This window comes from Phalacrocorax aristotelis, chromosome 10 (genome assembly GCF_949628215.1).
Source record: "Phalacrocorax aristotelis chromosome 10, bGulAri2.1, whole genome shotgun sequence".
Taxonomy (NCBI): Eukaryota; Metazoa; Chordata; class Aves; order Suliformes; family Phalacrocoracidae; genus Phalacrocorax; species Phalacrocorax aristotelis.
Genome location: NC_134285.1, coordinates 17,344,444 through 17,360,024, shown reverse-complemented (window position 1 = coordinate 17,360,024; position 15,581 = coordinate 17,344,444). Strand labels below are relative to the sequence as shown.

At 40.1% G+C, this 15,581-nt stretch overlaps 1 protein-coding gene across 20 annotated transcripts in view; it reads right to left on the bottom strand.

Annotated features, from left to right (window-relative positions):
* CELF1 (CUGBP Elav-like family member 1) overlaps positions 1-15,581 on the bottom strand; it is a 67,514-nt gene that overhangs the window by 9,011 nt on the left and 42,922 nt on the right. For 13 of the 20 annotated variants that reach the window (XM_075105360.1, XM_075105357.1, XM_075105375.1 and 10 more), the window contains 6 exons: positions 14,146-14,274; positions 11,287-11,400; positions 10,914-11,099; positions 9,904-10,047; positions 8,146-8,315; positions 1,666-2,102 (listed from right to left, as the gene is read on the bottom strand). In XM_075105360.1, coding sequence (XP_074961461.1) covers positions 8,188-8,315; positions 9,904-10,047; positions 10,914-11,099; positions 11,287-11,400; positions 14,146-14,274 — 701 coding nt within the window. In that variant the 3' untranslated portion in view covers positions 1,666-2,102; positions 8,146-8,187. Of the gene's footprint in view, positions 1-1,665; positions 2,103-8,145; positions 8,316-9,903; positions 10,048-10,913; positions 11,100-11,286; positions 11,401-14,145; positions 14,275-15,581 lie in introns of those variants that run through there. The other 7 variants (XM_075105376.1, XM_075105377.1, XM_075105367.1 and 4 more) reach the window with 2 other exon arrangements.

Here is a 15,581-nt window from a genome sequence, read left to right as displayed (position 1 = left end):
TCAATGCCCCCCGCCGACACGCAGGCCTGTGCATTCAGACTGTGGGACTAACAGCGGCCAGCCCACAACGCTACCTCCCAGATAAACAAGTCTCTCATCCTTTTTTCATCCAGCCTCACACTTCACTCCCAGGTAGATGTACCATATCCAAACATATTATGTCTTATAAGCCGATTAAGGACTGTCTACACAAGACTGGCCAATATCTATTGAGAACATAGTATCCTCAGCCAACTCAGGAGTAGGATAGAAAAAAAAAATAATCCTTTTGCATCTTTGCATTTTCCCAACCAAACATGATTTCTTTACTCAGCAAAACCCCTTCTCCTGGGATTTCATTTCACTTCACATTATTTTCTACCATTAAGATACCTACACTAGCTTGCTTCTCCTTCTGACTGGAACTTCAGCACAGCACACACTCTTCAGGTGCTTCATCTAGAAGCTACATCCCTGTTTCTACCTGTGCAGGTGGTTTGTAGGGCAGGGGGAAGCCTGCTACCCAGAAAGCAGTAACCTGTTTGAGTTCATCCTGCAAGCCAGAAAAACTGCTTAGCTCATTACCCAATTAAAAACTAAACAAAAACTAAAAAAATTTCCATAGAGATTCCCCAGCTAAGGCCCTTGAGAAGAGAGCTGAGGATGGTACCCTGTTCAGGTAACAGCTTCAGAGGCTGTTGTATTGTGCTTGTCGCTTGGGAAAAGAGCCAGCAGTTGTAGGACCAGGTTTACAAATGCTTTGTCAGGGATATTTCAAACACTTACTTCAAGAGCTAACCTAGATCCATCCAGGATCCTGCCACCAAGGTCTGACTGATGGTATTAAAGTAGGACAAAAATGTGTCCTGAATTATACAAAATGCTTGTAAAGAGCGTTTCAAAGGAGCCCTAGCTTCAGGTAACTTTGGAGACTGAAACACTATGAAAGTTTCCCCACCTTCCTGCTCCCCAGCTATCCCCTTCCACCAAAACTTCCGCTACAGGAACAGTGCAGCTGAGCCCCCTGGGAGCCTCCGCCAGCACTGGAGATTGAAGAAGGTCCAGGTGCTCTGTCAGGCAGACAGTCTAAGTGCACAGGTAGATGCCCTCAGGTGGCTTCTGATCAGATATTTGTCATACCAAAACCACCAATTTAAAGGATACCTTTGAAACCCATTAAATTACTCAGTTTTTGCACAAACTATAGAAAACAGAGAGGTGAAGGTGGTATATACGAGGGTGTGAAGAAAACAGCAGGAAACATGCAAAACATTTCTGGGCACTATCTTCATTTGAAAGGTTAAAACAAAAACATCACATTTTGCTGAGGAGATTGTAGTTACAAAAAAACTAAGCATGCTGGGGCTTAACAAAATACAACATCAACTTTGATCAAATTTTCACTGCAGACTGATAATCACACAGGGAAGCAGGGGTAATAATAATAATAATAATAATAATAATAATAATAATAATAATACTAAAATCAATAAACACCGGGGCAAAAATGTAGCTAAACAATCAGAATAAAATGTAGTTCAAGTGTTTTCCGCTGATGCCACTCAAGTCACAAGTTTGAACTCAAAAACACATGATGTCTCCTCAAGCACAGAAACCAGATCAGCAAAATGTGACTGGAAAGTCTCCTGAAAGATTGAGTCACACCATATAACTGACTTTTTCTTTGAAACTGTGTTTTTAAAACTAAGCACACAGAAAAAAAACCTAAGCCTAGAAAGTGATTGGCTGTATGTTCACAGAAATACAAATACTCCACAAGGTATGCTAGCAAGGCTGCTCTGAAGACAATTACAAAGAATCAGATTCACAAAATCAAGTGGTTATCTTACGAATGTCTAGAAAAATAGAAATTCTTTTATATTCAAATGCGAGTTTAAATATTCCCCTTCAGCAGTCTTTCTAGCAAAACCAATTTGGCAGCACAACAAAAAAAAAAAGAAAGAAACAAACTTAATAAAAATACACATCAGCATCAAAGGTCAACACAAGGTCAAAGGTGAGAGTTCAAGCATCAGAGAAGCTGAAGAGACAAGGATTTGGACGATGTACTTGAACGCCACATCGACATGCTTTAGGCACAACGATGAACAAACGGCAGGAATCTAGAAAAAAAAAACAAACCAGAAAGAGGGAGACCCACTGAGTTACACAGAGCAGTACATCCAAACACGGAGAGAGAGAGAACAAGAATGGGCACTGTACAATGAGATCTCCTGGGGAAGGGGGTTGACAGGGAAGGGCAGCACATGCCAACAATGGACAAGTGAAAGTTGAAGTACATGAAGGACACCGAGTAAACATCAAACTGCCAGAAACCAAATGGAAGAAGAGGCCTGGATTTCCCTCTCAACACCCAGCCTGTGGAGCATGCCACAGCCTCACTGATCAGCATGCATTCACCTTGCCCTATGCCCTGTGGCTCCACTAGCTCTGGTTAGGAGAACAACAGAGCAAGCTCCCTCCCCAGGAGACCGACTCCAAAAAATATGGTTCCAGGGCTAACATTTGCCACAGAGACTGAGACCGTGAGAAATAAGACAGAGGACACAAGGGATTCACAGGTGGTTTGATGGCTGAGACTTTTCTTGTATCCTAATATGGGAGGTTCTTATGCAGTGGTAGCCCAGGAAATCCATGTTCTTTCCTTCAGCTACAGTCCCTTCTCATTCCCTAGGAGCCCATGAAACTGGGGGTGGGTGATTTGGAACAGGGGAAGAAAAAAAAATTATACAAGACAAGTAAGTAGAACCAAAACCTCCAGACATTAGAGAAGAATCCCTTAAGGCTTGACTGTGAGTTAAGACTTGTCCTAGCTGAGCACTTTTCAATATCATTAGACCTGCACAGGGATTTTTTTCCTTTCCCAACCTTTTATATAAACAGCCCTTAGCTCCCTCACTTCATGAGGAGGGGATTCTGGGCTCTGAGAAGCTCTACAGTCACTGTATTCAGTCTGATGAGTAGAAAAAAAAAATGTTTCCTGAAGAGTTTATAAATAAAATAATTCTTATATTAAGTGATATAAATACCTTTGCTTCCTCCCCTCATCTTGTAAGCTGCAAGAAACAAAGAACATTTTGGGAAGAAAGCGGGAGGTAGGTGAGAGAGGAAGCAAGTTTTCTGTTTTTTCTCTCTTTCTCCCCACTGTGCCCGCCCCATACCCCAGCCTGACTCCCCTTCATCTCCTGTTTGTGGCCTTATTTTTCAGCACATCTCAGAGCTGCTGGTTAGAGGCTAGAGCAAGGTGAGACTTGCATATTATTTTACAGCATTTGTAGCATGTTTGAGAATAGCAAGTGTTGTATCCTAGTTCCAAAGCTACAAGAAGCATGTTGTCCACTAAACCCACAACACTCCACTTACTAGAACTGCTGAGATTAATTTGCTCTTCATACTTTCAAATTCAGGGAAAGGATTTAGTATGGCGTTTAAACCAGCTCCAGCAAACAGAGTACAATGCAACTCTTGCAGTTATTTCTGTAGTTCTAGAAATACTCTAGATAGTTTGCAGATAGCTGTAAGGTTTCAGTCCTAAATTAGAAAGGCAAATTCATCATGAACTGAGGCATAAGAAACAACAGGAGGCATCTAAGCATGCACCATAGAAGTTCTCTGTGTGATTTGTCTGGGTTTTTTGGATATTTTTCAAATATTTCACTCAGCAATTTTGAGGGGAAAGACTAAGTTTCATTAAAGCCATGAGGAAGGACTGGCCTACAAGAGCAGAGTGATGAGATGCTGGATAAGAACTTCATGACTTGGGGAAAGTTACTCCAGTTTGTCCTTGTTTTATTCTCACAACTGTGTTAATTCCACCTTCTGTGTTTTATATTTTGTGGCAGATATGCTCAGGGATGTATAACATCTTTGTGCTTAAACATCTGCAACAAGCAGCTCCCAAAGCATTATACGTGTTTGTAGTTGCACCTTTCATTTGCAATGTCCTTTCTCCAAGTTGCATTTCGGTATTTCCAAATGAAATAGGAACAATTTGATTCTGCTTGGCCGTTCTTCCCTAACTCACAACCATTAACAAGAAACACTTCAGTTAATTCTATCATGCAAGCAGAATCTATCATGCTATGTGACCTTCAGTATTCAGATGAAAAGCTTTTTCCTTAGAGATGACTTTGTCAGTGAGAAATTTTCCAAGGCATCTATTTTCCAGAGAGCAGTGCCCACAGCTAGTTATATTAAAATATAAGGAGATACATGCCATCATTCTCTCAGATACTTTTGAAAAAATCCAGTCCTCATTCTGTTTAGGATTAAAATGTAATCATTATATATCAAAGACATTTTCTATATAATGAAAGCTTTGTCTTACTGGAAGAAAAAACTAAACTACCAAGAGATATCCTATTTTAGACTGTTGATTATCTGAGGGACTGAAGAATCTATGACTTCTTTTACTACAGTACTCGATACTAACTTAGCATCAGACTAAGATTTTATTTGTTCATAATACTTTCATCTTATTGCAGCATATCTAGTAAAATCAAATGTCTTTTGAGAAAAAATAAACCTATGAAGTAGACCATTTCCATCTTGTTTCTAAAATACATAAGTATTTTCTGGGGGCACATGGAATATGGAATTCCTCCTAATAGCTTTTGTTGTAGAAAATTCAGATTCTTTGGTTTAAGAGCATACAGGATACTTTGTCCATGTGGCTACTTAAGCCAATGCTTCTGCAGTGTATTGGAACTCACCCAGCTCTTATCGTACTATCCAGGAAATAAAGCATTGTACACTGATTTGTTTGCACTTGAATGAGAGCATAATAGGAATTAAAAATAAAATAAAATTTAAAAGCTCCAAGACCCCAAAATCCCAGACTTTCCTGCCAATGAGTGAGGAAGAAAACTGGCTTAAGACTGGAAGGCAAGAAGAGCCTGAATCTCCAGAGTTAGTGGGAGCCACCCGATAGACACAGAAACATTGACTTTATCTGATCAGCTCTGTTATCAGGAAAAGATCTGCCCAAGTCACAAACTTGATACATTTATTAACTTTGGCAACATATACATTGATACACCAAGAAAGGGAAACCTGAAACATACACAAAAAGGGCAACATCTTCAGCTGGTGAAAATTGATGCAGCTCTACCTAAGAGAGAACCACATTGATTCAAACCATCTGAGGATCACGTATTTTAAAATTTAACCTGCATAGATTTTTTTTTTTGGCAATACTTATAGTTATGCCAGTAAGGCACAAAAGCTACCCAAGTTAGGTGTCTTAAGGTGATTATGTCTGGGAGCAGTCACTGATCAAACTAAGCCACAGTGTAAACTGGTGAATCTCCTAAAGTCAATAGGAGTTGCACCTATCTGCGACAATGCCGAGCTTGATCCATAAGTTACAGTATCGAGGACACGCTATAGGATGCAAAAGCTAAACTATCTAATTTGGGGCCACTGAAATGACTAGCAAGAGGCCAGAGCATCAGGTCAAAAGAAAAACAGGGCAAAGGTCTCAGATAGTACAGTGGGGTAGGGTGCAAAAAAGGTAAGAGTGACTGTAGAGACCCCAGAGCACAGTGCTCTCCTCCACTGCTTCACAGCGTTTGTCTTCCCCATTTAGCAGTTGCTGGGCTGCAAACAGGACACTGAAAATCAGTAGTTTCAATCATGCACATCATTATGTGCATAAAACAATCACATTCAGGATTCTACAGAACCCTGGCCTTTTTTTCCAGTGAAATAATTTAGGTAATAAATATTCTCCACCCTGGAGCAGTATAAAACTTTTATAAAAATAGAAACAACATTCTTGGTTACAGCAGGTTGCACTCAGAGCAGTTGCTACCAACTATGTTGTTTGGTTCATTGTTGGGGTTTTTTTTTTTTTTTTAAAGTGTATTATTTATTAAAAAAAAAATCCCATTATCAGCCTGGAGGACTTCACGCTCCAATGCTCTTCTAGAAAACCAGGACACATCTTTCCCATCGTGCAGAATTCAAGTGTACATGGTTCACTTAAGTGTATGTTTATGTTTCTAAAAAGATTAAAATAATTAACATAGAAGGGTACCACATGCCAGCATAACTGGGAAATTTGGCAGTCTGGCCTTTGAACGTTTGCCACCACAAAATTATTTGAATAATACTGATAGATTTACCTGTCTGCCATCAACATGGATAGACTGTAATCAACTAACTGTTTGATTTTCAATTTAAGAATTGAAAGAGCTCTTCTTAGATGCTATGGGCCAGGCCTTGTACTTCTGAGGTTTGAGATCCCAGGGGACCCAGTCCCTGGGATCGCCTGACATTCCCACAGACCACTGCAAATGGGTGTGGATTCTGAACGTGATCTCAGGTTTGATGGGTTTAGTGCTCCTCCTGGTAGAGCAGCACAGAAAGTACCAACCCTATGTCTGACACACACACTCATTATTTAGCAGCTGGCTCCCAGGTTGAAGTCTTAGCTGGTGTCCTGGGAAACAGCATCATGCACCGGGAATACAAAGAAAACAAAGAAAATGAGAAAATATGAGGTAAATGGAAATCCTGTTAAAGACACCCAGAAATTGTAAACTTCCTCTTGGGACAGAGGTGGATTTTGGTGGTTATAAGATGGGACTCTACTCTTATTTCTTAAAACAAGCCAGGCCAGAGTGTCAAAAGTCCTTTGAGCCCCCTAAAACCAGTGTATAACAAAGGCCCTTAGCAACATGTTAGAATTTCACAAGTGTGCAGAAAAACTGTGTGTTCATTGAAGGGGTGTGTTCAATTTTCCTTCAATATAGAAGATAACAGCTAGTACCGAAAGGCAGAATAAGACTGAATGGCTCAATGCTCTGGTCTGGTTTCGCAGCTCCTGTGTTAGCCTGTTTTGCACTGGTACACACCAGCTTAAAGGAAAACTGCAGTATAAAGAAATACCTAATTACTAGACCAAATCACTGCACAAATTGTTTTTTGTTGGTGGTGGTGTGATTAAAAAAAACAAAACAACAAACCCAGGAAGTTATCTTTGCAACACAGTTAAGACTGAGAAATCAAATCCTATGAAAGCATGTATGAAACAGGAGCCTCAAGAGCTCTGTTAGGGTAACTCTGGGCTTTGTATCTTAATTTAACAGTCATTTTAAGAGAAACAAACAGCACTGACGTTATGCTTATCAGAATGAGTTTAAAGTAATACTCTGCAAAAAAGGACATTATTCCACAGAAATAGGGAATGCAATGAACTGTTCAGAGGAAAAATTGTCAAAAAAATTCTGCAAGTTACCAGGGATCAAGAGTTTCTTGTTTCCAGCCCTAGATGTATTCATCCAGACTAAGTTGTCTCTCTTTATACCCTTCTACAAAACCTAAAGTACATAGGATAAGTTTTCTTTAATATGGAGAAATCCACTGCATCTCATTAATATTCAACTGTAAATGGACAATACATTTTCTGGGCAGGGACATAATCTAAATTTTAGAAAGTGCTGTGTACATTCACAGTGCTATATAAACACTACTTTATATACAGCAAAAAAAAAAATCACTGCAGTTTTCCTTTGGATTGTTAATGTGTTCACCCTTCTAGCCTGCCTCCTGATTTAGAGACAATTTACTAATCCCCACCATGGCAAACAGTCAAGGAAATTTCAAAGAGTGGATGGGGCATGACAGAAGCTACATGGAGTTGTTTCTTCGCTCACCCAAACTTGGACTCAGTTCTTCTCCCCCATATTTGTTTTCATCAACTGTTCTGTGTTATTTCTGCCTTCCTTTCTCCTCTCCCCCATAGTGGTGTGCTGTCCGTTCTGCTCCCCCTTCTCCTCTCTACCCCAAGGCAGTGCGGTGTTGGGATCTGCTGCTCCCTTTATCCTTCCCTCCCCACTCACAAGAAGCTGGCATTGGTCCTTCTCAACACACATTGGTTACAAACACAGCAAGCTTCAAATAAGGGGGAAAAAAACCCAACAAACAAACAAAACCTCAGCGATATGGCACCTAAACTCCAAAGTAAAACACTGGAAACAAAAGCACAAACTTGTCCTCCATCCGAAGCAGGATTCTCAGCAGAGGCTGCAGCTGAATCTTCAGGGGAAGATGTGCCAGACAGAAGGCATGGACCAGTTTCCAGGACTGTAAAAACACAGCCTTAGGGCTTCGAATCACTAAGTGTGCTCCTCTCCAACTTACCAGAAGATCCTTCTCACTCCAGTCCCGGGGGGGGAGGGGCACTCAGTATGGCTTGCTGTCATTCTTTGAACGCTTCAGCTGTACTTTCAGACGCTTCATGCCAATCTGAAAGCCGTTCATTGACTGAATGGCAGCCTGCGCAGAGACAGGATTGTCGTAACTTACGAAACCTGACGAAAGGAAAATACATAATTACACCATGCCAAAGCTGTCCAAAACAGCTACTCGTAATTGGAAATGCAGGTACTCACAAGGTAAGAGAAGCTTGCATGAAAATCCATTTTCAGAAGCTCACAACTGTTTTTAGACTCTTCATAAAAACTTCGTATTAAGGGCTTTCAGACAAAGCATTGCTTTCTGATGTATGGAACTTGGGCCAAAAGATATACAAAGCTCAGCAAATTGAAATAACATTTTCTAGTCTTCCAACAATAATGAGTACTGCTGTTCATTTTCTAAGCACTCACACCTTGGAGAAAACTAAACCTGGAAAATGTTAATCTCTGTATGAAAGCTCATTAAAGATACAGGACTGAAATCACCCTCTTAGCATTATGGGAGTGGACGTTTTTGGAGTGAAGTAGCTCTCAAGGCAGTGCGGCACCTGCACCACTATTATGTTTAGGTCTCTCTTGGATGAAAAGCTGTGTATCATTCCGGGCAAAGAGCATCCTCAAAATAAACTTCTCCAGGGTTTTGAAGGAACCCATTTTAAATAACTCCAGTCAATGGCTGGTATCACTACCTGGGGAGATCATTCCATGTGCAGGTGTAACATGCCTGATGCTCAGCATATTTGTGTGTTTTCAAAAAGCATCAGATTGGCCCCATCCTTTGACTCAAATACTAAAAAAATACAGGGTATTATGGAGGCACAAAGCTATCAAAACCATAGAGAAAGGCTCACCTCTCCTATTCCATCACAAGAAATATCCATATATCAAAATAGTCATGAGAGCTTACAGCACTACAAAAATGCTACAACTGCTTGAACGGGGGTTTCAAAGCGAGGGAGATAAAACCATGAATCTTTCAGTCCACATGTGCAGCCTCCTGCTACACAAGCTAAGGAAAAATACATTCTTTGCCCTTTTGGCATCACTTTAGCAGTTAACAGATCTGTTTGGACAGTAACAGTAGCATGACAGGTTGATTTACAGTTTTAGGATACACTTCCTGCCCTGATGTGCCTCCCATCTAAATACACAATAAGCAGAGCAAAATTAGGATAAGAGGTGCAACCAAAGTTAGGTAGCAAATAACAGCTGAAATGGTTTTTCTATTATGAAGTTTCAAGAATTAGGAGGAAGCTTTAAAAATTGCCTTTGAGCAGTTACAGAACATCAAATGCTCCTGTACTACGCAGTAGCCTTAATAATTATATATATTTAATAGAAATCATTCATAATTATAATGTAGTAAGTAGTATATACAGAAATGTAAACAATTAGTGAAAAGACAGAAAAGGAGAAGAGAAGGAACTATAATGTGATTACAGACTGCAAACATGAATCTTAGTGAATTATCTAGGGCTGTAACAGTATAACAAGGCATAATAGTACAAAATCAGGAAAAGCAAAAAGTCACAATGAAAATCAGGAAAATACAGCTCATTGTTGGAAGGGTTCATATTTAGTTATTTTTTTTAGGGATCTAGAGAAAGAATCACTACTTAAAAGCTAGACTAGACAACATACTGGAAAAGAGATTGCTAGAAAGAAGTCACCTCTCTACAGGTAATGATTAGACGCAACGTACCAAAACACTTGCTTAGATTGGTCTGCTTGTCAATGAAAACCTTGGCAGAGACGACATTTCCAAATGGCATAAACATCTGCAGCAAATCCTGATCCCCAAACTCCTGGGGAAGATGGTATATAAACAGATTGGCTCCCTCTGGACCTTCAAACAACAAGTAAGAATATAAATTCAGAAAGAGCGTGGATAATATAGGCCCACTTCACAAAAAATGGTGGAAGAGCCATTCAAGCCAAATTTTCTAGATAAAACAATGAAATTACTGTTTGCACTTCTGGGGAGTGCTTGACTCCAGAATAAATCAACATGGCCCTTTGCTGGGATTGATCATTCCAATAATTCTAGCTCTTTCTCACCATTTTTGCTTGTAATTTCCACACTGTGCCAAAACTGGTTCACAGAACTTTGCTGTAATGAAAGCCAAACTATAAGTGTGAGCCCCAGATGCTGACTAAAACAAAAATGGCTATGCAAAGTTTGTGGCCCAAAGAAACGAAGTCAGTCTCAATACAAAACACAAGCAATTGCATTACTTGTAATCTGACAGATTCTTTTCTATGCAGCACCCTACATTCTGCTGAAAACTTACTCCTAACATTCTTCATTACTTTACACTGTATGTTAAACTGATTCTGAATCTGAACAGTGAAGAGATTGGCATTAAGTATCTGTGGGAACAGGTGAAGGACCGAGAAAACAAAATAAGAAAACCACATCTGATTCTCTGACAGTGGGATGTATCAGGCTGCAGACTCACACTCTCCTGTCTGCTGAGAAAATGGAGGAGTACGATTCCTAAGACTAGACAAATTCTGGGGAGAAACTTCTTGTATAAAAACTACTTTGGACAGCCCTTTACAGAGAGACCTCACAAATTTTCCTTATCTTCAGTAACTCTAGGATTCTAAAAAATGCCATCAAACAAAAGCTCTGCAGATAAGATAGCTGCAAGTGCTGAGCTTGCCCTTTTGAAAACATGTCTCAAGTTGTTTCTATAACTTTGTGCTTACCTTCTTTTTGACTTCCCGCTGCACCAATACTCTGCTGTGTTAAGAGACTCTGATTATAGAGTGTGGGCAATGCAGCAGCAGCATATTGCTGAATTCCAGAATAAGCCTGCGTGAGGGCTTCCATTGTGCTACCTGTCCCATTTGAGAGACCACCACTGCCAAGTCCTCCATTTAAGGCTGCCATTCCTGTATAAGAAAGAGGAAATAAAGATGACCGAATACTTCCACTGAGCCAGATCAGTTACCTTTCAAATACTCTATTCAAATACTGTCACAAAAAGGTATGGACCAGAAAAACGCCCCACCCGGAACTAGCACAGCTTGAGGAATGATAACCAGCTACTCTCCCAACCCACCACAACACACAGCTTACCTGCTAAAGAGCTAACGTTGAGGCCTGCTGTAGCCCCTGCCAGCGTCTGCAATGCTCCAAGAGAAGCCATTGGATTAACAGAGGAGCTGCTGCTGGAGCTAGGTGAGGAACCTGCTATTAAAATAAGATAATTAAACTTCAAGTAATATTTTTTGATCCTGACAATTCAACTCCTTCATTAAGTTATTTCTGTAGGAAAGGCTAGCAAGGAACAGACTAAGGCAACACGGTATACTTTATGTCAAAACAAAATCCCAAACCCACACAACTTGATTGATCATACTGCTTCTACCTTCTAATCCCTTCCTAGATTGTCTACAGACGCTGCACTGTGTGGACTTACAAGTTCCCCAAATACAAAATGTAGCAGTGCAGATGAAAGAAAATCAAAAAGGTACTATGCATAATGATCATCTAGATTTTTCCACCAATTACGCAATTTGAGTATAATCTGGGATGGATGTCCAAATAAGCATCAGGTGAACATCTGGATGACAGATGGATAGAAGTCAAGCCAGTAGTCATCTCATCTGCAGTTAGGTTTAAGAGATTATCAGAGTAGATGTTGCCATATGTCCCACAGACAAGGCAAGCATTTACTAACACGTTGTATTGAACACCTATACTCCAAGTTTTTTCAAGGTCTAGGTATGGTTCAGGAGGGGTGCTCTGAATGATTACTTGATCGTTGACACACGATCATTTATTAATGTGACTGGCGATCAGAGGGTTGTTTGGATTCAGCTCCCCACCGCCTAGGCCGTCCACCAGCATGATCAAAAATGCAACAGAGTCCTGAGATATGTCTCTCATCAAAGGAAAAGGAACCTGCAGAGTGCTGTGGAACAGCCAAAACTTACAGAGGGAAAACCAATCCCAAAGAATCACACAATAGCAGCATAACTGCATTTGAAAGGAACCTTTGTGGATCATCTAGTCTAATGGTCTGCTCAGAGCTGGTCTAACCTCTGAGTTATGTCAGCCTGTTCAGGTTCCTTTCAAATTGTATTCTGAATCTCTGAAATGATAGAGATTCCACAGTCCCTCTGGCACCTGGTTGCTGAGCTTAATCACTCTCACCATTAATTTTATTTTTCTTTTATATCCAGTCAGAATTTTCTCTGTTGCAACTTGTGTCAGTTACCCTTGTCCTTTCACTGTACACTTCTGAGGAGAGGCTGTCTCTGCCTTTTCTAGCATGTCTGGTATTTGAACTTCACAACCTGCCAGTCCCTTTCCCCACCTCAGCAAACCAGAGAACAAACTTGCTATGGTCAGTAGATGACAGAGTGAAAAAGGAAATTTTAGTTCTAAACTCCAGTCACAGCAAATTCTAATCTGACAATTCCAGCTCTGCTACTGCATGAGAAAATATGGGAGAATTTCTCAGGTGCATTCATCTTCATGCTTTCTCTATGATGAAGCAGCATTAGTGGGCTACAAATGCAACTATTCTTATAGCATCAACTCTTTGGGTTTTGTGTTTGTGGGGTTTTGTTTGTTTATTTTGTTTTTTCCTCCCCAGTTATAGAATAGAATACCAGAGATGGGAATCAAGATAAATTTTGAGATGTTCATCTTTAAGTATTGCAGACCACAAAATTTTTATGGAAAACAAAACCCTGTCCAGCAACAGAACACTCTTTGAACTGAATTCTTTCCTGGGGATTTCTCTAAGTAGAAAACTGTGCAAAGCCCTGGTTTAACTCCTGATCATGTGACATAAGGTTTTTCTAAACAGCTTTTCCTTGTAATCGCTTTATAATCTCTTAGTCCAGCTCCTTGGTCCTCCTACACAACACAAAAAGCTACCTGTGGAAGTTTCAAACATGCCCCAACCCCCTTTGGTCTCTCACAATAACAGGTGAGGATGTCACCTCTGTAAGCTGGATTTCAAAATTGGATAAGCAATTTGGCTTTTTATGAAAACCCCAAAACCAAACCCACCTACCATGCCACAGATGCTGGGAAACTGACACCCTGAAAATACAGGGTCTCCCTTCTCATGGCAGGATTTAGAAATAACTGAAAATAGGGTAGAAATAACTGAGTAGGATACTGATTCTCATTTGTGGTAAAAACTGAGCATGTCTGATGTAAGCACAATTTAATTTATTTTTTTCTCGTTTGTTGCATTTAATCATCACATTTAACAATACAACAGCAAAAGAACACTACTTGGACATTCTAGCCTCTCTGGATAATGTACATAACCTAAAGTAAAAAAAAAAAGCAAAAAAACAATACAACCAACCAAACAAACAACAAAAAATCCAGAAGAGCAAGATACTGATTTTTATGTGCAACTTATACACTCAGTTATAGACAATGCTTTCCAATATATGTGCTAGGGGTCTGTTTATTCTACTTCTGTGAGGTAGTTCTGGTATCCTCATCTTCATTAATGTCAGAGGAATATAAACTGTACTGTTCTAGTGCACAGAACGTGTTACTTCATGCTTAAGGCATCTTCTATCTCCATGTCCAGAGGAACAGAGTATATCTGCCACAGTACCTGCCTAAAACCACAGATAAACCAAATACGTGATGAGATTGTAATAATGTGACTGGAAAAAGGTCACCTACCTTTCTGCTTCACGATGACCTCAAAAATTCTTTTTACTTTAAATTAATCTGACCATTTGAAGGAAGGAACACAGCAGGTAAAAAAGCCTTTGTTGGTGGCAAAGATACCGACCCTAAACAAAGACCAGTAAATCTAGTAGTAAAACTTCTTATCTATTAAAGAATCAGCATGAAAGTGACAAAAAGAGATTGACTAAACAGGTGACACCTATCCTGAAACAACTTCTAAGGCAACCCATGTCATAACACACTATGGCACAGGCAGCTTCTTACCTGAGCTGGTGAGCACACTCAGGGGACTGCTGGAGGAAGTGAGTGCAGTGGTACCGCTTGGTGTATTCTGAGCTGCACTGGCCGCAGCTGCTAATGCAGCCAGGTTCTGTAATTGCATCGCATTCAGTCCTGCAATACATTGAAGAATGCACAGTGTCTCCTGTAACAGTCACCATTGTCCAAGCTTAACAGTCCCAGCAATCTCAGCACATCACAAGGGAGCAATGGGAAAGAGCTTAAAACCCAACAGGATTAATTCTAGTTACTGATCTTTTCTACATTGCGATTCCTTGTTGTAACCAAGAAAGTAGTTTTTCTTTGCCCAGATACATGAGTTTCCATAGAAGACCAGGTAGTCACGGTCCTAGATGTAGACTTCAGAGTACAGAAATTTTCAAGCAGTGTTCTCTTCAGACACAAAAGCATAGCAGCTGCAACTGAGAGTTAAGCCAGAGTCTGACAGCTCATCTGCAAGCCAGAGAACTTGTCTAGATGCCAGCCAATGACTTCTTGTCCCTCCACTCTCTTTTTATGGGAACAGCAATAACTGCAGAATTCTTCCAAGAAGGCCTACATGCCACAGCGGCCATGAAAGTCACACCTTTAACCCACCATCGGCTGAGTATCAGCATGTTTTCTTTTGTCCCCTTAGCAGCCAAGAAGCAACAGCCAATTGTGAGACAATGTCAAGTGGCAACCCATGACCACAAGATCAGCCAATATATGTGTAGGCTAGTCAGCTGGTCAAACAGAAGTGGTATCGAAAATGGGAAACATCAGACATGTTGTGGGTAAGCAGCAAGGAATACTGCAGGGGGAGGTATTTCATCATTGTGTTGATGAACTTCTACTGGTCAATTAACTCATCTGACTCACCTTAGTTTTGAGTCATAACTTATGGATGAAACGATTCGGTCAGTACTAACACTATAGTTTGCCCTCTTTTCCTGCCATGGGATTACCACTGCTATCAATCTTCTGAATTCTGTATTTTAGCCATCCTTTGGTATGCTAGCTCCACACTTCCAATTCTGCCTCTCTTCTCTTTTCACTTATTTCCTCTTTTTGTCTCTACCTTTGCTTATTCTAACAATTCCTCCTCTTCGAATTCAGACAGCCCCTAGTAATTCTTCCCTACGAAATTAAAACCAAAATTAATTTAATCACCATTCATATAACAACATCAAAATGTCCTAGGCAGATATGTCACCTCATCTTTCAGATGCTTAGTAAGTACTTGGTGACAAAGGACCCATCTCAAACAATTAACACCTCAGTTTTGTAATTTAAGTACATAAACAGACAACATAAGAATGTATGTGACAATGCAGTATAAACTATTTATTTTTTAAAAAACTTCTACCTTTAGCATAGTTCATTTGGGGTTTATCTTTTTCAATGTTTTCTCTTTGTGACAGGGTCTGTTTCCCTAACTA